This window comes from Equus asinus, chromosome 10, assembly GCF_041296235.1.
Source record: "Equus asinus isolate D_3611 breed Donkey chromosome 10, EquAss-T2T_v2, whole genome shotgun sequence".
Classification (NCBI taxonomy): Eukaryota; Metazoa; Chordata; class Mammalia; order Perissodactyla; family Equidae; genus Equus; species Equus asinus.
Genome location: NC_091799.1, coordinates 45,642,803 through 45,669,560, shown reverse-complemented (window position 1 = coordinate 45,669,560; position 26,758 = coordinate 45,642,803). Strand labels below are relative to the sequence as shown.

The following is a 26,758-nucleotide window of genomic DNA, read 5'->3' as shown; positions in this document are numbered from 1 at the left end:
TCCCTCCTGTACAACGGGAGGATTCTTCTTGATGACCTAATAATAATAATCTCTTTCCTTGCCCCAGCCTGCCCTTATCCCTCGTTACACCACCCCCTGTCCAACTGGCCCTGACGTTCCAGAAGCAGTCTTGAACTGAGCTTTGAAGGACCCAGGTGGCACTCACAACCCATCTCTGAGTTTCCTCCTTAGCTCTGGGCCCTGGGCCCAAGTCCTGATAGGGTACCTGGCTTTGGCAGGTTGGAGCCTTCAGAGGGCAGAAAGACCCTGAGCCTCTGAGGAAGGCCTCAGGGGGACCTGCATTGTGATGACCTCATCGACTCTATGACATCATCCCCTCTCCCATCCTCTACTCCTCCCCCGTCAGCTGCTCTGCACACAACCATCAGTCTGAATCCCAACGGCCTGAGAAATTCTTCTCTCCAGTACCTGCTGCTGATCTTCTGCCTCAGCTAGCAAGAAGCACCATGAAATGGGAATTCACTGAGAAAAACTACGACAGCTTCCTGCTGCAGAAACTGAATGAACAGAGGAAATGCAAAGAGTACTGGGATGTGGCCCTGACTGTGGACCACCATGTTTTTTATGCACATCGCAATGTACTGGCTGCTGTTTCTCCAGTAGTCAAGAGCCTCATCTCTAGTGATGAAGTGAAGACCACTGATGAGCTCTTTATCACTCTTGACCCCAACTACCTGAGTCCGGCCACGGTGGACCAGCTCCTGGACTACTTCTACAGCGGCAAGGTGGTGATCTCAGAGCAGAACGTGGAGGAGCTCCTTCGTGGGGCCCAGTATTTCAACACACCACGCCTTCGAAACCACTGCAAGGACTTCCTGATTAAGTCCATTAGCCCTGTCAACTGTTTGCACTACCTCATCTTGGCCGAGATGTTTGGGCTCAAAGAGGTATCGGACTTGGCGTACTCAGGCATCCGTGACAACTTCCACTACTGGGCCAGTCCTGAGGGCTCCATGCCTGAGGACTTCATGTGCTGTCCACCTGTCATCTTTGGCCGCCTGCTTCAAGATGAAAACTTGCATGTGCTCAATGAGGACCAGGCTCTCAGTGCACTCATAAATTGGGTGTACTTCTGGAAGGATGAGCGGGAGAAGTATTTCAAGAAGTTCTTCAGTTACATCAATCTCAGTGCCGTCTCCGATAAGACACTGATGTTTGCCAGCAACAAGTTGATGGACATGGAGAACAGCTCAGCCCCTCTGACCCTGATTGAGAGTGTCCTTGTGGAACGACAGCAGGACAGGCCATCCAGCCTGATGAGCTACCAGCGGAAAGGGGCCCTGCTTGATTCCGTGGTCATCCTAGGTGGCCAAAAGGCCCAGGGCAAGTTCAATGATGGAGTGTTTGCCTATGTCATCCAGGAGAACCTGTGGTTGAAGCTCTCAGAGATGCCCTATCAGGCAGCAGCACTCAGTGCCACCTCTGCTGGTCGCTACATCTACATGTCTGGTGGCACCACAGACCAGATTTCAGGTCTAAAGACAGCTTGGCGGTATGACATGGAGGGCAACTCCTGGACCAAGTTGCCTGAGCTGCCGCTTGGTCTTGTCTTCCACACCATGGTGACCTGTGGGGGGACAGTGTACTCAGTGGGTGGGAGCATTGCCCCAAGGCACTATGTCTCTGACATCTATCGTTATGATGAGCACAAGGAGGCCTGGTGCCTGGCAGGGAAGATGAGCATCCCTATGGATGCCACAGCTGTGATCACCCACAGTGACCGGAACCTGTACATTGTCACTGGACGGTGCTTGGTGAAGTGCTCCATTTCCCGAGTTGGAGTGGTGGACTGCTTTGACACCAACACTGGGGAGGTTATCCAGAGTATCACCTTCCCCATCGAGTTCAGCCACCGGCCCCTGCTCTCTTTCAATCAGGACAACATCCTCTGCGTGCACAGCCACTGGCAGAGCATGGAAATCAACCTACAGAAAATCAAGGCCAACAGGACGAGCATCTCACTGCCTCTCTTGCCCAACAACTGCCCCCTGGATGAGTCCCATGCTATATGCTCCATCGGAGACGGCAGGGTGTTTGTATGTGGGGGTGTCACCACAGCCACTGATGTTCAGAAAAAGGACTGCACCATCAATCCAAACGCCTACTTGCTGGACCCGAAGACAGGCAACTGGAAGACCCTGGCCCCCCCACCAGAGGCACTGGACTGTCCCGCCTGCTGTCTAGTCAAGCTACCTTGCAAGATTCTTCAAAGGAATTAAACCACTTTTAGTTGGGAGAATAATTAGATGCATTATTATCCACAATTTAGTGAGAGAGAGAAGGAGAGGAAGATGGCCTGTGGGTTCCTTCTTAGTGTTCCTGTCTGTGTTTGGCCCTGAAGGGGAGATCCTGGGCTAGGGCTGCTCTCACTGGAGGGATCCAAGCTGAGGTGGAATGGAGTTCCTGGTGGGGGGGACTGAGGCTTCTCTTGGGCACTGGCCAAGGGGGTATTTGGAAACCCCTTGATGTGTCCCCTGTAGCCGCCTGGAAGGCATGTGCTAGACTAACAGGTGAAGCAGTTGCTTAGAGCTGTGAGGCCTTAGGCTCCTCCAACACTCACTTCCCTCGAGTTTGCCCGGGAAGGCAGGTGGGCCAAGGCCAGGTCTGGGAGAGGAGCCTCCTGTCTGGGAAGGAAGAAGGCGGTGTGGGCCAGGCTCAGGGATGAGGCAGAGGGAATGGGGGAGGCAGGGTGACTTGGCTGTTGTATTTGACCACGCAGCTGTGGTGTGTTTGTGACTCATTTGTGGGGTACTTGGGGGGTTACTTAACAGTTGTTTCCAGAGAGCAAGGTTCATGGAGAACTTTCTCCAGGCATGTGAGTCTGAGAGACTGGAGGTGACAGAGAGGTCATCAAGGGAGAGAAAAGAAACCTGTGTCTCTCTTGGAGAGCAGCTTGGGGATGAGGCGAGATGATGGGATAAGAGAGACAGGGCAGTGTAGTAGTTAGGGGTTGGATGCTGGGGATAGATGGCCTGGTCAAATACCAGTTCCACCACTTACTAGGTCATCCTGGGTGAGTTACTTACCATCTCTGTGCCCTAGTTTCCTTATCTGTAAAAGGTGGACAATAAGAGTCCCCATCATCATAGGGTCATGGGAAGTGTAAGTGAGTTAATACGTGCATAATGCCGACGACAGTCCCTGGCATATATTAAAGGGCTACAAGAGTACTTTTTTTAGAAGGAAAAAAAAGAGAGGTGAGGCAAGGGTCCAGGTTTTTGGGCCCTTAGATTAAGTGAGGTCCCATCAAATGCTCTTTGAGACCTCCTCCCTCAAAGCCTCAGTGAGCTTTCCTCAGTTCTAACTCCCTCTGTTTCCCTTTCCGTCATGTGTGTACTGAGACATAATCCTCAGCAATTTAGAAGGAACTGACCGTGTCCTGCAACAGCTGTAGAATCCTCGTTCATCCCGTCTCTCATTCATCCATGAATTTACTTTCTCCTCCACTGCTCACTTCACACACACACTATCATTGAGGCCTCTCTGTGCAAGTCCCTGTTCCAGGTGCTGGGGCCACAGGCATGACAGAGACAATCCATGTCCCTGGGAGGGAGTATCTGTGCCAGTGCTCTGCAAAGAGAATATTATGCAAACCACGTGAGTAATTTAAATATATCTAGTAGTCATGTTAAAAAGGTGTAAGGAAGCAGGTAAAATTAATTTTAATAATATATTGTATTTAATCCAATATTTTCTAAATATTATCATTTAAATGAGTATTCAATGTAAACATTTATTAATGCTATATTTAACATTCTTTTTTGCATGCTAAGTCTTCAGAATCCAGTGTGTATTATACACTTAGAGCACAGCTCAGTTTGGACTAGCCACAGGCACAAGGCCCCAGGAGGCTAGTGGCTCTTATCAGACAATGCTGAATACTTTATGTATCCTGATGGTTCAGATCTGCTCCATCTCCTTCCTTTTCCCACTCCGCCCTCCTCCACCTGCTCAGAATCGTCTTCTTGACCTCTCTGTTGGCTGGCCTCTCTCTTCAAAGCCTACCCTCTGCCCAGGCCTGCCTTTCCTCCTTCCAGGCCAGGACCTTGGACTTCACAGCTGACCCTCTCTACCCTGGAACTTTCCCACATTTCTCACTTCTCCAACCCTGGGCAGCCCCCTCCTCTGCTCACCTCTCTGCCATCCACCAGCTGGAAGAGCAGGGTCTTACAGATCCATGCAGCTAAGCCAAGCTGCCCCTTCCGCACCCCACCAGGCTTAGCTGACCGCTGAGTCCCCTCTCACTGACTCCAGAGGCCACTCCCCAGAGCTGATTCTCCAGCCATCTCTGGGGTCCTGGGGCCCCGCTCTTCCCCTGTCTTCTTTCTCGGCCACCTACCTCTCATTCTGGCACCAGAGCTCGAGAGAAATAGAGTCAGATGATCTGAGCTCCACAAACAGTCCCGTGTCCACCAAAACTCTCCCCAGAGCTCCTGCTGTTGAGCACCTCGGAGGAAGAGGCGTCCTTCCACGATTCAAAGCTCGTGCCTCCCCTGTGTCTTCACTCTGTCCCCTCACAACTTCTCAGCCTCCTTGGTTCCCTCTCTCTCCACATCCCCTTCCCGATTCTTCTCTTCATCCCACACATATTCTCAAGTTTGCTCTATCCCCAAGCAAACCCTCCTCAGCTCTGAGGTCTGCCTCTTGCTGTCTGCCCATCTCTTTCCTCAGTTGAGCTTCCTGAATGTTGTCTGTGCTCTCGGGTTCCAGATCAGTCTGTAACCCACTCAGCCTGGCTTCTGTTCCCAGCATGCCCCCCAAGCGTCTCCTGACGACACTGTCCTCTTTGTCCTTTGCTCCGCATTCTTCTTTTCCTTGCAGTACTGGGCAGTATTGACCACTCCCCCCGCAGCAGAATCGCTAGGGCGCTTGGTAGAAGGAGATCATTAGCACAGAGGGATGATAATCTGATATGTTAACCAACGTGGGCCTCCCTTCCTCCTTCCTGAGCTCTTCCCACATGAAAATTAGACCGTGAGGCGGAAGCATTCAGGGCTCATCGCTGGAGGAGACCGGCACAGCTCAGTGTAGGAATCAGAGTCACATTCTTGGCATTTGCTGCTAGGGAAGCTTTGTCAATTCATAGCAGAGATTATGGTCTTGAAAGACGAGGCTTTTGAACTACAGCTCAGATCTGCAAACTGGGTGCCTGAAGGCCTTCCACAGGAAGTTCAGACGTGCATGGCTTTAAGGGAATCAGTTTCCAGATCCTCACGTTTTTTCCTAGAACTGATCCACCTGAGAATATGCCTAGAGATTTCATTCTAGTTCTCTTTCCCCACCTTCCCTTTCAAAATTATGTTTCAAGCACTTTACACACACACACAGTAACGTTTACCCATCCCACATCTTCCCGGATGCACTGCCCCAGGATGCCGCATCAGTGTAACTGTGTCAGGCGTCAGTGAAGCCTCCTTTCATCAACACACCAACATCCAAAGAAGAGTTTCTTATATTTTTCTGTCTTATCTATACATGTTTTCTGTTGAGGTGTGAAGTTGTGTGTTAAAAAACTAGGGTGTTTTGTCCTAGTTGGGTTGTTAATGGACTGTCATCAAAGATGACCAGCAAGATGGACTGATGACATTTATATAAGCTTTATTGAGATATAATTCACATACGTTATAATTCACCCATTTAAAGTGTACAGTTCAATAACTCTTAGAATAGAGTTGTGCAATCATTATCAAATCAACTTTAGAACATTTTCTTTACACCAAAAAGAAACCTTGTACCCCTTAGCTGTCACCCTCTAACCCCCTCATCTTCCCAGCCCTACACAGCCACTCATCTACTCTCCATCTCTCTGGATCGGCCTATTCTAGACATTTCATATAAATGTAATCATATTATATGTGTCCTTTTGTCTGGCTTCCTTCACTTAGTGTAATACTTCAAGGTTCATCCATCTCACAGGATGTGTCAGTACTCCATTCTTGTTTTATGTCCGAATAATATTCCATTGTGTGGATATACCACATTTTATTTATCCATTTATCAGTTAGCTTGTGGACATTTGAGTTATTTCCATTTCTTGGTGCTTATGAATAGTGCTCTATGAACATTTGTTTACAAGTTTTTGTGTTCACATATGTTTTCATTTCTCTTGGGTATATACCTAGGACTAGAATTGTTGGATCAAATGGTAACTCTGTTTAACCATTTGAGGAACTGCCAGACTGTTTTCCAAAGCAGCAGTGTCCTTTTACATTCCCACCTGCAGTGTATGAGGGTTCCAGTTTCTCCGCATCCTCACCAACACTTCTTATTGTCTTTCCAAATATAGTCATCCTAGTGGGAGCAAGTAGCATTTCATTGTGGTTTTGACTTGCATTTCTCTGTTGGCTAATGATGGTGAGCGTCTTTTCATGAGCTTATCTTTGATGACAGTTGTTTAATAACCTAGCCTCTTCCATGCTCAATGGTTATCAGAGAAAGCATTGCTCCTGAGGGAGAGCTCTGTGAGGACAAAACCAAGACAGTATGACTCAGAAACATTGACGGTCATAGTGCTTTATTTCATTCAGGCCACAGAATCATGACAAGTCTCTATGTCTTCCTATATCTCCATCTGTCTTAGAATGTTTGAGCTTTGTTGCAAGTATGTTATAAATATTCCCTACCAAGTCTGTCCTCTCCATTTTACCACTCTCTGTGATGAGAAAGAGCTCCTCTTCTCACATGTACAGTTGCTTATTTTGTACCATTTAAAAGATGACATAAAATGTTCCACATTTACTTCCAAAAGGGCAGTGTTACATGTTTGAACAAAAGTAAATATATCACATGTAGGTTAGAATGCTCATTCAGCCTTCTAAGAAACATTTTAAACCTTTTTTATTATGAATATAACACACATAAAAAGTGACCATACAGAACTGTATAGCTTAATGAATGATTGTAAATATCCGGAATATTGCCAACACCTCCAAAGTCTCCTCTGTGGCCCCTTCCTGAGTATAATCCCATGCCCGCCCCTGGCTTTTTAATATAGTTTTACCATCTAAGTAGGCATTTCTAATACAGGGATTAGATTGGCCTATTTTTGAATTTTACATAAGAGAACTGTACAGTATGAATTATTTTGTGCCTGGCTTCTTTCACACAAAATTTTGCTTTTACAATTTATCCATGTTGTTGTATGTAGTTGTAGTTCTTTCCATTCCTCTTCTGTATAGTGTTGTGTCACAGGAATCCATCATTTTATTTATCTAGTCTCCTGTTGATGGACATCTGGGTTGTTTCCAGTTTGGGCAGTGTCAAACAATGCTACTCTTGTGAATGTATCTTGGTGCACGTGTACTCAAGTTTATCCAGGGCACATACCTAGGAGTGGAATTGCTGTCTTCATTGCTAGATAAGTGATTGTGCCAATTCCCATTGCCATCAGCAGTGTACAGGAAGTCCTGTTGCTCTACATGCTTGCCAATACTTGGCATTTTCTAGCTTCTTAATCATAGCCAATTGGATGTGAAGTAGTATCTCAGTGTGGTTTTAATTTGCATTCTCTTGATTGATAATTAGTTAAGCACCTTTTCATGTTATTGATGATTTGAATTTCCTCTTTTGTGAAATCTTTGCTGCTTTTTTTCTTGGGTTGACTGTCCTCTCCTGTTGACTTGTTGGAATTCTAATGTATATTGAATGTGAGCCCTTCATCAGTTACACATGTGGAAAATATCTTCTCCCACTCTGTGGCTTGCCTTTTCATTCTTAGTGATGTATGTTAATTTTAATTAGTCAGATTTGTCTTTTCCTTTTTGGTTACTGCCCATTGATACGTGAAGAAATCTTTCTCTAATCTGAGGTCACGAATTTCCCATATGGATATATAATCATCCCAGCCCAATTTTCCCGCTTCTCTGCAGTGCCACCTTTGTTGTAAATCACACGTCCATACACCAGTGGGTGTGTTCATGGGCTCTCTTATTCCACTGTCTATTTGTCTGAGCTGTGCCAATACCACAGTCTGTGTTACTATAGCTTTATCATCTCCTGTGCAGTTTAGAATTAGTTTGTCTAGATTCACAAAAAATCTGTTAGGATTTTGGTTGTGATTGCACTGAATTTATACACCAATTTCAGGAATTTCATTGATTTAAAATATCAATTTTTAAAATTAATGGACATGGTATATCTCTCCATTTGGAGGAGGCTTCTTTAATTTCTCTTAAAGTTCTATACTTTACTCTGTAGCAGTCTCACACAATTTTTGTTAGATGTATTCCTAGGTACTTGACATTTTAGAATTATGTGTGTGTATATAGTAGTTTTTGAAAAACTCATTTCCTCTTCTTATGCTTAGTCTATAGAAATTTAATTCATCTCTATATATTGAATTTGTATTTTAACAAATTGTAACAGTTCTTTAGATATTATGGATGTTGAGCCCATTATCACTTGTACATGTGGCAAATATCTTCACTCAATATGAATCATAGCTCTAAATGTAAAATGTAAAACTACAAAACTTTAGAAGAAAACATGGAGAAAATCTTTGTAATCTGGGGTTAAGCAAAGATTTCTTTGATATGACGCTAAAAGCATGATCCATGAAACATAGCTAAATTGGACCTCATCAAAATGAAATCCTTTTCCTCTGGGAAAGACAGTGTTAAGAGGATGAAAAGACAAACCACAAGTTGGAAAAAGTACTTGTGAATCACCTATTTAGCAAAGGACTTATATCCAGAATATAAATAAAACTTTCTAATAACTTACTTATAGATATTTCCATACTTTCCATACACAATTATATCATGTGTAGACAATGATTGTTTTTCAATTTAGAGGTTTCCTGTTTTCCAAGTTTGCTGAGAGTTTTTATCATGATAGATATTGAATGTTCTGCATCTACTGAAATGAGCATGTTTTCTCCTTTAATCTATTAATAGGACAAGTCATCATTATTCATTTCTCAATGTAAAACCCTCCGTCTGTTCCTGGCATAAACCTAATTTGGCTATGACATATTATATATTTTTATATAAAGTACTATATATTTTTATATAGTTATTAAACTCAGTAATTACATAATTCCTTTAAAACATGATTGGATTCCATTTGCTGTATATTGACTCAGGTTTTTATTTGTAAAGTTATCATATGGAGGTATTGTAAATAGTAGTTTTAGAATTTTAGTTTCTAGTCATACAATGCTAGTACTCGAAATAGAAATATGATTGATTTTTGTGTGTTAATCATGTACCTTGCAATTTTGCTAAGCTCACTTATTAATTTTAGGAGTCTTTTGGGTAGATTTCTTGAAATCTTATATGTAGACAATCCTGTCATCTGCAAATAGGGACAGTTTTATTTCTTCCTCTATCACTCTTCTTTTTTAAGTTTCTTAAGGTGGAAACTTGGATTATTTACTTGAGATCTTTCTTCTTCTATAAGTATTTAATACTTTAAATTTTACTCTAGAAATGACTTTAACTATATCACACAAAATCTCTATTTGTGGTTTCATTCATTCAGTTCAAAGTATTTTCTCATATCCCTTGAGATTTCCTCTTTGATTCGTGGATTTCTTAGAAGTGTTTAGTTTGCAAAGGTTTAGAATTTTCCTCATATCTTTCTGTCAGTGATATCTCCTTTAACTCCATTATGGGCAGAGAGCATATACTGTCTTTTTTTGAACTCTTTTATATTTGTTAAGGTTTGTTTTATGACCCAGGACATGGTCTATCTTCGTAAATGGTCCATGTGCACTGGAAAAAACCGTATACTTGGTTACTGTTGGATAGAGTGTGCTCTAAATGCTGGTTCGATCCAGTTGGTTGATGGTGCTCTTCATTCCTTCTATATCCTTGTTGATTTTCTTTCTGTGAGTTCTACAGAGGTTTATGAGAAGAGTGTTGAAGTCCCCCACTATGATTGTGGACTTGTGTGTTTCTCCTTTCAGTTCTGTCAGTTTTTGCTTCCTGTATTTTGAGGTCATTGTTGTTACATAATACACATTTAGGACTGTAATGTTTTCTTGGTGAATTGGCCCTTTTATCATTGTGTAATATACGCCTTTATCCCCTGTAATGTTCCTTGCTTTGAGTGTAGTCTGTCTGATATGAATGTTTGCACAGTGTCTTTTTCCATTCTTTTACTTTGAACCTGTCTATATCACTATATTTGAAGTGAGTTTCTCACAGACAGAATATAATTGGCCCATGTCTTTTTAATCATTCTGACAACCTCTGATCTTTTTATTGGTGTGTTTTAAACAGTTGCATTTAATGCAATTACTGATAATGTTTGGATTTAGGTCTACCATTTTATTTTCTATTTTTCCCCCCTTTTTCATTCTTCTGTCTTCTTTCCCATCTTCTTTTTGATTATTTGAAGATTGTTTACTGTTTCATTTTAATTTACTGTGTTTTGACTATATCTCTTTGTATAAAGTTTTTAGTGGTTGTCCTCAGGATTACAATATACACAATGAACTTTGTAGTCTATTTGAAATTAACAGTTTACTACTTTGATGGAATATAAAAACCTTACTGCCATCTCAGTCCCTATACCCTCCCCCTTTATTTGATAGTTGGCTTATATGTTACACCTACACAGAAAATCCTAGCAGACACTGTTAAGGTTTTTTTTGTTTGTTTTTGTTTTTTGCCTTCAAACATCAAGCATATCTTAAGAGAAAAAAAATAGTCTATTATATTTACCGAGATGTTTGTCATTTCTGTTGCTCTTCTTTCATTCCTGATGTTCCAGGTGTGCTTTTGGTGTCATTTCCCTTCTCTCTGAAAAACTTCCTTTAGCAATTCTCTTAGAGCACGTTAGCTGGCCCTGAATTCTCTTACTTTTCCTTCTTCTGAGAATGTCTCTATTTCATCTTCATTACTGGAGGTTATTTCATGGGATATAAAATTCTGGCTCAATAGTTCTTTTTTTTCAGCAGCCTTAAAAATGTTGTGCCACCACCCCCTTCTGACCTTCATGGTTTCTGAGGTAATTCAGCAATCATTCAGATCATTGTTTCTCTGTCAGTAATACGTTATTTTTGTCTGGCAGTTTTGCAGATCTTTTAATATCCTTTAGTTTTCAACAGTTTTATTATGATGCATGTGGGTATAAATTTCTTTGCCTTTATTTTGTTTGGGGTTCACTCAGGTTTTTGAATCTGTAGATTTATGTCTTTTGGCAAATTTGGGAAGTTTTTAGCTGTTATTACTTCACATGTTTTTCCAGCTCTTCAGTCTTTCTCCTCTCTTTCTGGAAGTCCGACAGAACAAATGTTGGACTTTTTTTATTGTTCCACATTTCCCTGGGGCTCTTTTCATTTTATTTTCCTCACTTTTGTTGATACTAATTTCTACTAATCAATCTTTATGTTCACTGACTCTTACCTCTGTCATCTCCATTCTGCTTTGGGGTCTATCCAGTGAGTTTTTAATTTCTGTTTTTTTTTTTTTTATTTTCCAGTTCTAACATTTCCATTTTGTTATTCTTTATATTTTCTATTTAATTACTGAAACTTTCTAGTTTTCCATTTGTTCCAAGGGTGTTTACAGTTATTTGTTAGAGCATTTTTATAATAGCTGCTTTAAACTCTCTGTCAGATAATTCCAAAATTTTAGTTATCATTGTATTGATATGTGTTGATTGTCTTTTTATTTGTGAGTTGAGATTTTCCTAGTTCTTCATATGCCAAGTAATTCTAGATTGAGTCTTAGACATTTTGAATATTATGCTATGAGACTCTGGCTCTTGTTGAAATCCTATGAAGAATGTTGATGTTTTTGTATTAGTATGCAATTGACCTAATTAGGTTCACGCCATAAGTTCCAGCCAACCTTTTGTGGGCTGTGGTTAGGATTTCATTTCAGTACAACCAGAAGCACTCACAACTTGAATATATAACTATGTACTGGGAGGCTTTGGGGAGGAGGAGGAGGAGAAGAAGAAGAAAGAAGAAAAGAAGGAAGAGGGGGAGGGGGGAGGAGGAGGAGGAGAGGAAGAAGAAGAAAGAAGAAGAAGAAAAGAATTTCATTTCAATTTTCAGGCTTTGCAGTGGTATTTGGATCTGCCCATGTGTGTGCCACCCAGTGGCCAGTCTGGGACCTGGATGATGGTAAACCCAGTTCTTCAAGTCTTTTATATGCTGATTAAGACCAGATCAACCTAAGTGCAGCTCAGGGCTGAGCCCAGGAGAGTGTAAACAATTTCAAGGGGTCACTTTCCCAAGCTCCTCCCTCTGTGATCTTCCTTGTACTATTCAGTTCTCTGGGGATTCTCTTTTTGGTTCCCCGGCCAGAAAGCTAGAGCTTTACTTAGCCCACTCTTCCACGTGTTTCATAGCTGTACCCATGTCTGAGGCCAAGTGTCAGGAGGACCAGAGGATAAAAAGTGGTGAACTCATTGCCAGTTCAGCACTTCATATTTTGGTCTTCCTCCCCAATTCTCCTGCCACTGTCTACTGTTCAGAGTCCTCCATAGCTTCTGCTCCCTGCTTCCTGGCTAGGTGTAATAGCTGCATTCAGTGGGAAAGACCAGGAGGAATGTGCTTACTCCATCTTACTCCCAATCAGAGTTTTTTCAACTATATTCATGACGACTTTGCCTGTAATTTTCCTTATTCTTACAGTCTTTGTTGGGTTTTGTATCAAGGCTATGCTTCCCATGAGTTAAGGAATGTATCCTCCTTTTAAAAATTCTCTGGAAGAATTCCTGGAGACTGGAATTTTCACTAATGAAGCCAAATGGAGTTTTTTTGGTGGGAAGATTTTTAATTTATTAAATCACTTTTACTAGTTATAGGAATATTCAATTCTATTTCTCCTTGTATTATTTTTAAGTTGTATTTTTCTAAGAATTTCTGTATTTCATTTAAATTTTCAAAGTTAACATATAAATGCTTATATATCCTCTTATGACTTTCATATTTTCTTTAGAATCTTCAGTGATCCCATTTTTATTTCTGATTTTGAATTTTCAAAAACTTTTATCAGTCTTACATAGGTATAAGTCTTTATGACTTTGGATATGCAATGGTTTCTTAGATATTACTCCAGAAACATAAATGACCATCATCAAAATTCAAAACTTTTGTGCCTTAGAGGACACATCAAGAAAGTGAAAAGACACAAATTGAGAAAATATTTGGAAAGCACATTTCTAACAAGGAACTCAGAATATATAAATAACTCCTACAATTCAACAATAAAAGGCAAAATACTCAGCTAAAAGGTGGGCAAAGGATCTGAATAGACATTTCTTAAAGAAGATACACACATGGCCAATGAGTAAATGAAAAGATGCTCGGTATCAGTAGCCATGAGTGAAATGCAAATCAAAACCACAATGAGATGCTACTTTACACCCACTAGGATGGCTCTAATAAAAAAGAGATAATAAGTGTTGGTGAGGATGTGGGAAAATTGGAGCCCTCAATGTTGGTGGGAATGTAAAATGGTGCAACTACTTTGGAAAACAGTCTGGCACTTTCTCAAATGATTAAACATAGAGTTACCCTGTGACCCAGTAATATATATACTGGGAATATATACAATGAAATACATTAATTTCATTCCTAGGTGTATATACTCGAGAAATGAAAACATAAGTGCACACAAAAATGTGTACATGAATGTTTATAGAGATATTATACATAATAGTCAAAAAGTATGAGGCCACCCCCCTGGCCAAGTGGTTAAGTTCACACACTCTGCTTTGGTGGCCCAGGGTTTTGCTAGTTCGGATCCTGGGTGCAGACATGGCACTGCTCATCAAGCCATGCTGAGGCCACGTCCCATATAGCACAACCAGAGGCATTCACAACTAGAATATACAACTGTGTACCAGGGGACTTTGGGGAGAAGAAAAAAAAAGGAGATTGGCAACAGTTGTTAGCTCAGGTACTAATCGTTAAAAAAAAAAGTGAAAACAACCAAATGTCCATCAACTGGTAAATGGATAAATAAAAGTGGTATATCCATACAGCGGAATATTATTCAGACATAGAAAGCAATAAAGTACTGATACATGGTATAATATGGATGAACCTTGAAAATACGCTAAATGAAAGAAGCCAGTCCCAAAGGACCACATATTGTATAATTCTATTTTTATGAAATGATTTCCCAATAGGCAAATCTATAAAGTACAAAATTAGTGGCTGCCTGGAGGTGGGAGAATTGAGAAGCCTGAGTGTTGACTAAATGAGCAAAATTTCTTTTTGGGAGTAATGATGAAAATGTTCTAAAACTGATAGTGGTGATAGATGCACAACTCTGTGAATATACTAAAACCCATTGAACTGTATACTTTAAATGGGTAAATTGCATCGTATGTGAATTATGTCTCAATAAAGTTATTAAAAAGATACCATGCCAGTGTCCTGGTCATCCTTTCTTTCTTGGATTACTCACTCCGGAGGATGATGACTTCTATGTCTTGAGCAACCTTTTGGAGAGGCCCATGTGGCAAGGAACTGAGGCCTCCCGCCAGCAGCCACGTGAGCGACCTTGACAGTGGATTACGCTGCCCCATCAAGCTTTCAGTGGCTTGAGAAAGCTGTTGCCCCCTGTCAATAGCATGACTGCAGCCTCATGGGAGATCCTGGGTCAGAACCAGCCAGTGAAGCCCTCCCAGATTCCTGACCCTCAGAAACTGTGTGAAATAATCAATGTTTATGTTAAGGTGCTATGTTCTATAATAATTTATTACACAGCAATAGATAACACAAGCTCATCGACCTCTTTAAGGCAGGAATTTCTAATAAAATTATACTTTTTATATTGAATAACTATGAAATTTTCCGGTATATTTTGTTGCTTTAATTAAATGTATACTACTAGTACTTACTATAATGTCAGTCTGAAACAAAATTTTAACATTCAGAGGGGCCGGCTCCGTGGCCGAGTGGTTAAGTTCGTGCGCTCCGCTGCAGGTGGCCTAGTGTTTTGTTGGTTCGAATCCTGGGCGCAGACATGGCACCACTCATCCAGCCACACTGAGGCAGTGTCCCACATGCCACAACTAGAAGGACCCACAACTAAGAATATACAACTATGTATTGGGGGGATTTGGGGAGAAAAAGGAAAAAAATAAAATCTTTAAAAAAAAAATTTTAACATTCAGAGCCTATGGTCTTGGGATTTTTTTTAAAAGTCAGTGATATTTATATTACATAGAAGATTATGTACAAAGATTATGTTACAAAGAAGTCTGTTAAGTTGATGAATAAAAGTCAACACAAAAAATTCTAATATGATAGAACTTAGAAACAAGTGCCGGAATGGTAGTATTTGTTCATGGAGCAAAAGTAAGAATCTGAAATTTCTTTTTTTTTTTTATAGTTTTTTTTTATTGAGTTATTGATAGGTTACAATCTTGTGAAATTTCAATTGTACATTAATGTTTGTCAGTCATGTTGTAGGTGCACCACTTCACCCTTTGTGCCCACCCCCCACCCCACCTTTCCCCTGGTATCCACTAAACTGTTCCTGGCCCATAGTTTTAAATTCCTCATATGAGTGGAGTCATACACAGATTATCTTTCTCTTGCTGGCTTATTTCACTTAACATAATTCTCTCAAGGTCCATCCATGTTATTGCAAATGGAATGATTTTGTTCTGTTTTGCAGCTGAGTAGTATTCCATTGTATATATGTACCACATCTTCTTTATCCATTCATCTGTTGATGGGCACTTAGGTTGCTTCCACGTCTTGGCTATTGTAAACAGTGCTGCAATAAACATTGGGGTGCACAGGACTTTTGGGATTGCTGACTTCAGGCTCTTTGGGTAAATACCCAGTAGTGGGATGGCTGGATCGTATGTTAGTTCTATTTTTAGTTTTTTGAGGAATCTCCATACTGTTTTCCATAGTGGCTGCACCAGTTTGCATTCCCACCAGCAGTGTATGAGGGTTCCTTTTTCTCTGCAACCTCTCCAACATTTGTTGCTATTAGTTTTAGATATTTTTGTCATTCTAACGGGTATAAGGTGATATCTTAGTGTAGTTTTGATTTGCATTTCCCTGATGATCAGCGATGATGGGCATCTTTTCATGTGCCTATTGGCCATCATTATATCTTCTTTGGAGAAACGTCTGTTCATGTCTCCAGCCCATTTTTTGATTGGGTTGTTTGATGTTTTGTGATTGAGTTGTGAGAGTTCTTTATATATTAAGGATATTAAGCCTTTGTCAGATATATGACTTGCAAATATTTTTTCCCAGTTAGTGGGTTGTTTTTTTTGTTTCAATCCTGTTTTCATTTGCCTTGAAGAAGCTCTTTAATCTGATGAAGTCCCATTTGTTTATTCTTTCTATTGTTTCCCTTCTCTGAGAAGGCATGGTGTCCGAAAAGATCCTTTTAATACTGATGTCAAAGAGTGTACTGCCTACGTTTTCTTCCAGAAGCCTTATGGTTTCAGGTCTCACCTTTAGGTCTTTAATCCATTTTGAGTTTATTTTGGTGAATGGTGAAAAACAATGGTCAATTTTCATTCTTTTACACGTGGCTTTCCAGTTTTCCCAGCACCATTTGTTGAAAAGACTTTCTTTTCTCCATTGTATGCCCTCAGCTCCTTTGTCAAAGATAAGCTGTCCATAGATGTGTGGTTTTATTTCTGGGCTTTCAATTTTGTTCCATTGATCTGTGCACCTGTTTTTGTACCAGTACCATGCTGTTTTGATTACTGTAGCTTTGTAGTATGTTTTGAAGTCAGGGATTGTGATGCCTCCCGTTTTGTTCTTTTTTCTCAGGATTGCTTTAGGAATTCGGGGTCTTTTGTTGCTCCATATGAATTTTAGGATTCTTTGTTCTAATTCTGTAAAGAATGTCATTGGGATTCTGATTGGGATGGCGTTGAATCTGTAGATTGCTTTAGGTAGAATAGACATTTTAACTATGTTTATTCTTCCAATCCATGTACATGGAATGTCTTTCCATCTCCTTATGTCGTCATCCAATTCTCTCAGAAAGGCCTTGTAATTTTCATTATGTAAGTCCTTCACTTCCTTAGTTAAATTTACCCCAAGGTATTTTATTCTTTTTGTTGCGATTGTGAATGGTATTGTATTCTTGAGTTCTTTTTCTGTTGGTTCATTACTGGAGTATGGAAATGCTACTGATTTATGCAGATTGATTTTATACCCTGCAACTTTGCTGTAGTTGTTGATTACTTCTAACAGTTTTCCAGTGGATTCTTTGGGGTGTTCTATATATAAGATCATGTCGTCTGCAAACAGCGAGAGTTTCACTTCTTCCTTCCCTATTTGGATTCATTTTATTCCTTTTTCTTGCCTGATTGCTCTGGCCAGGACCTCCAGTACTATGTTAAATAAGAGTGGTGATAGAGGGCATCCTTGTCTTGTTCCTGTTTTCAGGGGGATGGGGTTCAGTTTTTGCCCATTGAGTATGATGTTGGCTATGGGTTTGTCGTATACGGCCTTTATTATGTTGAGGTAGTTTCCTTCTATGCCCATTTTGTTCAGAGTTTTTATCATAAATGGCTGTTGGATCTTGTCAAATGCCTTCTCTGCATCTATTGAGATGATCATGTGGTTTTTATTCCTCAGTTTGTTGATGTGGTGTATCACGTTGATTGATTTGCAGATGTTGAACCATCCCTGTGTCCCTGGTATGAATCCCACCTGATCCTGATGTATGATTCTTTTGATGAATTGCTGAATTCTGGTTGCCAAAATTTTGTTTAGAATTTTTGCATCTATGTTCATCAGTGATATTGGCCTGTAGTTGTCTTTTTTCGTGGTGTCCTTGTCAGGTTTTGGTATCAGCGTGATGCTGGCCTCATAGAATGTGTTAGGAAGTGTTCCATCTTCCCTAATTTTTTGGAATAGCTTGAAAAGGATAGGTATTAAATCCTCTCTGAAAGTTTGGTAGAATTCCCCAGGAAAGCCATCTGGTCCTGGGGTTTTATTCTTTGGGATGCTTTTGATTGCTGTTTCAATCTCTTTCCTTGTGATTGGTCTGTTCAAATTGTCTGCCTCTTCTTGAGTGAGCTTTGGGAGATTGTAGGAGTCCAGGAATTTATCCATTTCCTCTAGGTTATCCATTCTGTTGGCATATAGTTTTTTGTAGTATTCTCTTATAATCTGTTGTATTTCTGCAGAGTCTGTTGTTATTTCTCCTCTTTCATTTCTGATTTTGTTTATTTGAGTTTTCTCCCTTTTTTTCTTTGTAAGTCTGGCTAGTGGTTTGTCAATTTTATTTATCTTCTCAAAAAACCAGCTCTTTGTCTCATTCATCCTTTCTACTGCCTTTTTCGTTTCAATAGTATTTATTTCTGCTCTGATTTTTATTATTTCTCTCCTTCTGCTTACTTTGGGCTTCATTTGTTCTTTTTTCTCTAGTTCAGTTAGGTGTGCTTTAAGGTTGCTTATTTGGGATTTTTCTTGTTTGTTAAGATGTGCCTGTATTGCGATGAATTTTCCTCTTAATACAGCTTTTGCTGTATCCCATATGAGTTGGTTATGGCATGCTATCATTTTCATTTGTTTCCAGGTATTTTTTGATTTCTCCTTTAATTTCTTCAATGATCCATTTGCTTGTTCAGTAGTGTGTTGTTTAGTCTCCACATCTTTGTGCCTTTCTCAGCTTTTTTCTTGTAATTAATTTCTAGCCTTATAGCACTATGATCTGAGAAGATGCTTGTTATTATTTCAATTTTTTTAAATTTGTAGAGGCTTGCCTTGTTTCCCAACATATGGTCTATCCTAGAGAATGTTCCATGTGCACTTGAGAAGAATGTGTATTCACCTCCTTCAGGGTGGAGTGATCTATATATGTCTATTAAGTCCAATTGTTTTAGTTTTTCATCCAGCTCCACTATTTCCTTGTTGATTTTCTGTCTGCATGATCTGTCCATTGATGTGAGTGGGGTGTTGAGGTCCCCTACTATTATTGTGTTGTTTTTAACATCTTCCTTCAGGTCTGTTAATAGTTGCTTTATGAATCTTGGTGCTCCTGTGTTGGGTGCATAGATATTTATAAGCGTTATTTCTTCTTGATGAAGTATCCCTTTGATCATTATATATTGTCCCTCTGTGTCTCTCTTTATCTGTCTTATTTTGAAATCCACTTGGTCTGATATGAGAATTGCAACACCTGCCTTTTTTTCCTTGCTATTTGCTTGAAGTATTGTCCTCCACCCCTTCACCCTGAGTCTGTGTTTGTCCTTGGGGCTGAGGTGTGTTTCCTGGAGGCAACAAATTGTTGGATCTTGTTCTTTAATCCATTTTGCCACTCTGTGTCTTTTTATTGGAGAGTTCAATCCGTTCACATTGAGAGTGATTATTGATGCCTGTGGACTTAATGCTGTCAATCTGTCACTCATTATCTTCTTTTCCTGTGTTTCTTTTCCTGTGTGCTTTAGACTACCCATTTAATACTGCAATTTCTTATGCTGGGTTTCTTAGATTTTTCCTTATCTATGATTTGTGACTCTGTTCTGTACTTTATTTTAGTGTCTACCTTGAAGTTTGTATTTAGAATCTCGTGTATAATATAGTCTATTCTCTGGTGGTCTCTTACTTACTCGACCAATACTGATTTAGACCCTTTGCTCTTCCCCTCCTAAATAATTAGTTTCATTTTTTATTCCAACTCGTCTTATTAATTTGTAGTTAGAGTGCTAAGATCGTCCTTGTTTTGGTAGTTTCCTTATTTTTACCTTAATGCTATAGTTGAATATTTGCTATCCTGTTCTGGTTCTATCCATCGGTCTCCCTAGTCTGTGGCTTGTGTCCCCTTTCTCCCTTTTTTCTTTTTTCAAGTATGAGAGCCTTCTTGAGGATTTCTTGTAATGGAGGGCTCTTAGTTACAAATTCCCTTAACTTTTGTTTGTCTGGAAAAGATTTAATTTCTCCCTCATATCTGAAGGAAATTCTTGCTGGATAGAGTATTCTTGGCTGAAGGTTTTTATCCTTTAAAGCTTTGAATATATCACTCCATTCTCTCCTAGCTTGTAGGGTTTCTGTAGAGAAATCTGCTGACAGTCTGATAGGGGCTCCTTTATAGGTTATTCTCTTTTTTTTTCTTACTTCCCTGGTATTCTTTCCTTATCATTCCTGTTTGCCAACTTTACTATTATGTGCCGTGCGGTGGGTCTTTTTACATTGACAAATCTAGGAGATCTAAAACCCTCCTCTACACACATTTCTCCGTTGATCACTAGATTTGGGAAATTCTCTTCAATAATTTCATTAAGCACACTTTCTGCTCCATTTTCCTTTTCCATATTCTCAGGAATTCCTATGATCCTTATGTTCTTACTCCTCATTGAATCCATTATCTCTCGGAGATTTTCCTCATTTTTTTTAATTCTTAGTTCTCTTTCTTCCTCTGTCTGGCGCCATTCAGCCTGTCTGTCCTCGATTATGCTGATTTGCTCCTCTAGGTTTTCTACACGGGCATTCAGGGAATCCGTATTCTGTTTTATCTGGTCCATTGTGTTTTTCATCTCAAGTAATTCTGTTTGATTCTTCTTTATGATTTCAATCTCTTTTGTGAAGTAACTCCAGAACTCAGCTTGTTTATCTTTCTCTCTGCCTCATTGAGTTTTTTGATTATAGCTGCTCTGAATTCATTATCACTTAGTTTACCTAATTCCAAGTCCTCAGGACTTAATTCTATGTTTTTATTGTTTTCCTTCTGGTCTGGGGCTTTTATAAATTGCTGGATGGTAGAGGAGCGGTTTTTTCTCATGGTGGTAGAATTCAGTTGCAGTTACAGCCTGTCGCCACTAGATGGGGGTCGAGAGCGGCGTGTTAGCTCTCCGCCTTTGGGGCAAGATGGCTGCGCCCACTGGCTTTGTTAGGGGGGAGGGACTGTTACACGCACCGGTCTGGGTTCAGATCAGTTCTGTTCTCTGGTCTCCCAAGGCCCTTGATTTATAGGGTCCCCGCGGACGGAAGCTTTCCCCCTCGTCAGCGGGTCTCCACTGAATCAGCGGCAGGAGTCCTGGATGATCCCCCGGTCGCGCGGCCCCTCCCCCGCTCCTTCCCGACCCGCGCCGCAGCGATCGCAGACTCTAGGGGAGGGAGCAATGTTCTCTCCTACCGTTCCAGCACCTCCGAGGGTGTAAGCAAGGTTTATGATCTCTGCCTTCTTGGTATTGTAGGTCTCTAACGAGCTGGCATTATGTTTATTCTCTGAAAGTCAGTTCTTCCAATCTTTTGTTGTATTTTGGAGGGGAGAGAATCCCGGGTCAGCTCACCCCGCCATTTTGCTCTGCCCCTCTCCCAAGAATCTGAAATTTCTTAATGAAAAGCTTTGTCATGTATTTTTTTTAATGTATGATGGTATCAAATCACCGTGCTGTCTAGATGCCATTGGATACATTGAAAAAAGCAATGGAACAATTAAAAGAATCGATATTTACAATATATTAGAAATTACATCCCTTGCAACTAATCAATTTATTATGAAAAAATTTAGATGTCAATTTAAAATGCACAAGAGGCCTGTAGATTTTTAAAAAATTTGTTTAGGGAGGGTATTTTTATCTTCCTTGGAGTTAATGGTGATTCTTGAATCTGTGTCTTGATTTTCTTCATCAATTTTGGGAAATTCTTAACCATCTTCTTTCCTAACAATGCTCCATTCTCTCCTGACCTTATAGCTAAAATTAAATCTTTATAAAACCTGTTCCTCATATTTCATGTTTTTCTATGTTCTTTTCTGTGTTTTTCATCCTTTTGATTCTGTGTTTCAGCCTCAATATTTTTCTGCTCTATCTTCTGGCTCACTAATTCTCTTTTCAGCTATGTCTAACCCACTATTAAATTTATCCACTGAATTCTTAATATCAGATACTGTAAGTTTGAGTTCTCAGATTTTCAAATTGCTCAAATTCTCAATATTTTCTTTCCATTCTTTGAACTCCTTAGTCATAGCTATTTTAAATCTGGTCTGATAACTCCATTATGTGAATCCCCTGGGATTTCTGTTGTCTGTCCCTGAAAATGTCTCTGAGCACGCGTCTTTACGTGCTTAGTTACTTTTGGATGGAATTTTTTCCATCAGAGAGAATTCACTTTTGCTTTTGGTGGGCTGCTCTAGGCTAAGGGCCCCAGAAAGCCTGGATCACTTTAATTCAACCAAGGATTGATATGACGCAAAGCTGGTCTTTAGTCTACTTTCACCTTTATTCCTAGTGTGTAGCCCACAGGGTCCCAACAAAAAGCCTGGTACATTTATCAGGGCCCCTCCCTCTTGGCAGACCCTCACGTGTTGATCTCCCCATCCCTGTTCACGGAAGCTCTACTCAGCTTTTCGGCCTCTGCTTTCAGAACTAACAATACCCTTGAGAGGAAGCTGGCTCCAAGTGTGAGGTTCACTTTCCTTGGCTTCCCTCCTCTCCTAGAACTTGGGCCCCAGTTCCTCACTGCTTTGGTAGTCCTCTGATGCCTTCAAAGAGGTGTTCTGAACCTTTTCCCCAGCTCTTCTGGTTGCTTTCAGCAGAAGAGTTTGCCCTAAACCCTTTGCCCACCATTGCTGGGATTAGAACCTCCTCTCTCCTGAACTTCAGACCTGGATCTCCAGTATCCTGTTGAACGTCTCCTGAACATGCCACAGGTCCCTCGTGCTCAGTATGTCAGCACCAAACTCCACATTTGTCTCCTCTCCTGGCCCTCCCACTCAACTGGCTTTGCCTGTTGTGGCTATTCCTGTTCATGGTTTTCCAAACTATGAATATTCTTTGTGAATCTCCTCTCTCTCTGCCTCCTAAATGCCCTCACTTACCAAGTCATGTGTAACCCCAATGGACTAGTGGTTAAGATTTGGCAGTCTCACTGCCATGGCCCAGGTTCGTTTCCCGCTCAGGGAACCACACCACTCGTCTGTTGGTTGTCATATTGTGGCGGCTGTGTAGTTGCTGTGATGCTGAAAGTGATGCCACCAGGATTTCAAATACAAGCAGGGTCATCATGGTGGACAGGTTTCAGTGGAGCTTCCAGACTAAGACAGACTAGGAAGAAGAACCTGACCACCCCACTTCCAAAAAAATTGGCCATGAAAACTCTATGAACAGCAACAAAGTATTGTCTGATATAGTGCTAGAAGGTGAGAGGATGGCACAAAAAGACCAGGTGGGGTTCTGCTCTGCTGTAGACAGGGTCGCAACCGTACACAGGGTACACAACTCAACAGCACAAACAAACAAACAAAAACTGTTACCAAAAAATGTAAAACACTTTGACAGCTTCTTTGCCAAAACACTTTAGTGGAGCATTCGAGATCCTTCGAGTTCTTTCATCACTTATTTCCAGCTAAACTTTCACCCTCATCTGCTATTTCCCCCTTGCACCATACCTCCTGACTCCACCCTAAGCACAGCATGCCACTTTACAATCCCATGTCTTTGTACAAACTATTCTGTCAAGAATTCATACTCCCTCCTTTCTTTCTGTTGAACTCCTATATATCCTTCAAGATCAAATACTGTTTCCTCCAAGAAATCATCCCTTACTCCTCCAAAGTTGATCATCCCCTCTATAGGGGATTTATGCATTTGCCCCCGCTAACAGACTCTGAACTCCTTGAGCTTATGCGACAGTATCATCTTCAGCCCCAGGACCTAGCACTTACTAAATGTTTACTGACTAAATGAATGACAAAACACTCCCTCACTACCAGTTAGAAATAGTGTTATTTTTTCTCCAACTAGTTTAATTGGTAAAACTCATACAAAATATAACTTGATTGCTGACATTTAGTGATCAATAAAATGAAATAAAAAATACAAATTTGGAGCCAACAATGAGACTTAAGGAAAATTACATAAAAGAACATTTCATGGGGGTTCATAGTTCAGATACTTATTGTTGACCAAACACACTTACTGGAGTCTATACTCTTTTACTCAACATACTAAATGTGTTGTTTAAATCTGGTAACCACAGCTGTGACTTAGTTAATGATCTCAATAAATCCTACTTAAATCAGAGATAGGAAAAAATTATGCAAATGAATTCTTATCTGTTTTTCTGTCCAAGGCATGTTTGATAACAGATAAAACATACTCCAAATAGTCTCTACATAATAGTCAGGAAGCCATTTGAGGTTTTATTTGGATCAAAATCAAATACAAAGGAGAGAAGCCTGTTATATTCGCAGATGGTTTTATTTCAGAAAGAAATTACACATTAAAAGGAGACATAGTTAAGAGCGTACATTCAGATATGGAAGTGAATCTAGGCAAGTCAACAGTTATTAATACACAAAGCCACATGATTAAAAAAGTAACAGATAATGACAGATGGGCTTGCCTTAGATTCATCCACAAAATAATATATTTTGTTTAAAAACAAAAAGATACTGGTCTTTAAGATAGCTCTTTAAAAATGAGTTTGTAGTTCGAATGGACTTGAAAACTCAAAAACCCATCACACCGGTCTCCATGTAGGCTGTATCATACCCACACTCATCCGGCAGGATGGGAACTATCTGTCAGTCATACTTTGCAGCTAGATAAGATGTCTTCCACTAGTCTCTTGTAAACCCAGGCATCACCCTTAAGCCGCTGCCTCCTGATACTCACCACATCGGGTTTTTGAAGTTGGCACAGTTCTAGTTCAAACTGCATTGTCACTTTGCCAAAATCTGACTGTGTTTGACACTTCAGTGTGTAGCTGTAAAAAACAAGAAGCCAGTTAGTAGGAGAACTATGAATATTCTGAATAATACAAGAGATTTCTAAGCCTCTAGGAGGCCAGGGAGAAAATGAACCATTATTTCACATTAAGCAATTGGTATACTACTGCTTACAGTTTCCGAATGACCTAGCTATGTCTTAGTGATGGAGTATGACTGGTGTTTTCCTAGAAGCTGAACTAAGATCTTAAGAAAGAATAAAGATGAAAAGGCTTTACTAGAATTCTCCCTTGTTCCAAAGAAAAGCCCTTCTTTCACAGTTATACATGCCATTCGTGCTCAAGAAATCTGGCATCCTTTATGCAACTCTTTCAACAGTGCAATCTGTGAACATCAGACCATTTCCATAATGTTCACAACAAAGGAAAGTGCAGGGAAGATTAAGAATATTTTTTTGCACGCACCTCATTAGAAATTTTTGTCTTTCACATAAATAAAACTGAAGCCACCAACCTGTCAGAAGGACATGTGTTTTGAGGTTTTTCTAACACTAATAAGAGGTTATGATTGTTACAGCACTTTATAGCAGAGTTAAAAAGAAAGCTTGAGATAGTCCATTCCCATGGTTGAAATGTATGGCATATATAATCAGAACTGGCAAAAAAACCATTCTTGTAATGGAAAGGCCCAGTCTAAATGAAGACACATCTTAAGAAAGAGGTATGTTTCTGAAAAGTTGCATAAATTGAATTCATGTCAATTTTTAATTAGTTTACATTATATTGTAGTTTGTCGTACAAATCTTCAATAAACAATAAACAGAAACAATAAACAACAGGATCAATTTAAAATTTCAGTTCCTAAATATGGGCACATGATTAGGCACTATCCCACAGAAGTGTAAAGAAATTACTTGTATCTGTTATGCGTTAGACGGTTTCACAAAATATCATTCTTTTTTTTAAATTAAAAAAATTTTTTAAGATTGGCATCTGAGCTAACGTCTGTTGCCAATCTTTTCTTTCCCCCTTCTTCTTCTCCCCAAAGCTCCCCCAGAACATAGTTGTATATTCTAGTTGTAGGTCCTTCTGACTGTGTTATGTGGGACACCAGCTCAGCATGGCTTGATGAGCGGTGCCACGTCTGCACCCAGGATCCAAACCGATGAAACCCCGGGCTACTGAAGCGGAGCACACGAACTTAACCACCTGGCCACGGGCCAGCCCCAAAATATCATTCTTTTTCTCGCTAACTTAATCATATGTTTTGGGGATGGATCTCTTAAAAATAAGCAGTCAATATCAGAAATGCTAAAAGGAGTATCCTGTAGTTAAGGTTCCTGACGGGAAGATGAAGCATGGAGCAATTTAAATAGATGGAAGATAAAACATAAGGAAAAAGATAATAATGGAATATAACTGAGATTAATAACATCATGCCACTGAAAAATTTAGCTTTTGTTATTCTGCTTTGTCCCAAAAAGGTGAAAACAGAGAAGATTTTTAAAAAAAGGATCAAGGCAGAGACCTTCCGGTTGATCAGGAAGTTAGAAGAACAAACTACTGATGAACAGCCAGTCAGTGATCTGACAGAGATCATACGGCTGAAGGAAAGATGATCGAAAACTCTCTGATGTAGATTTGGTTAGAGGTTCTGGAACTGTGGATAAACCCAAGCATGAAGAACAGGTGGGAGTGAGTTTCATGTGTCCTAACGATGTCCAAAGAAGCAAGCCAGGGTTCATGTCAGGAAGGCTTGCCAACGTTTACAGACAGTGAAAATGAAAGTTACTTTTGCCAAAGATTGTTTCTTAAAATCTTACTCTATATTGACTACTCTATTTAAATATTTTTGTCAAATCTATTAGTGGCTCTTCTTGGCTGCTTTTATATAATATATAATAATGAATATATATAAAATAGTGAAATTTTAAAACACATAACTGAGTGGAAGTGCTTAGAAATACAAACATCTTAGGTAACCAGCAGAGGTCTGGCTATTCAGATCATGAGATCATAACCAAAGAGGCTTCGATGGCAGTTCACTGCAGAGTAGGAAAGAGTTTAAGGGGAAATATCTCCCTAAAGTACTGAAAATCTGGTTCTGTAAAATAGCAAGTCATACAGAGAAGGCATTTACATAAATCCTTGATTTGTTAGCAGTGTCTC

The 26,758-nt window shown here is 40.1% G+C and overlaps 1 protein-coding gene across 1 annotated transcript in view; it reads left to right on the top strand.

The window, feature by feature from the left end:
* Nucleotides 1-459: 459 nt before the first annotated feature.
* Nucleotides 460-26,758, top strand: part of LOC106827616 (calicin-like) — a 69,913-nt gene continuing 43,614 nt past the window's right edge. The window contains exon 1 of the mRNA XM_070519158.1: nucleotides 460-26,758. This exon is cut by the window's right edge and continues 43,614 nt beyond it. Within this exon, the coding sequence (XP_070375259.1) occupies nucleotides 468-2,240 (1,773 nt within the window). The 5' untranslated portion in view covers nucleotides 460-467 and the 3' untranslated portion in view covers nucleotides 2,241-26,758.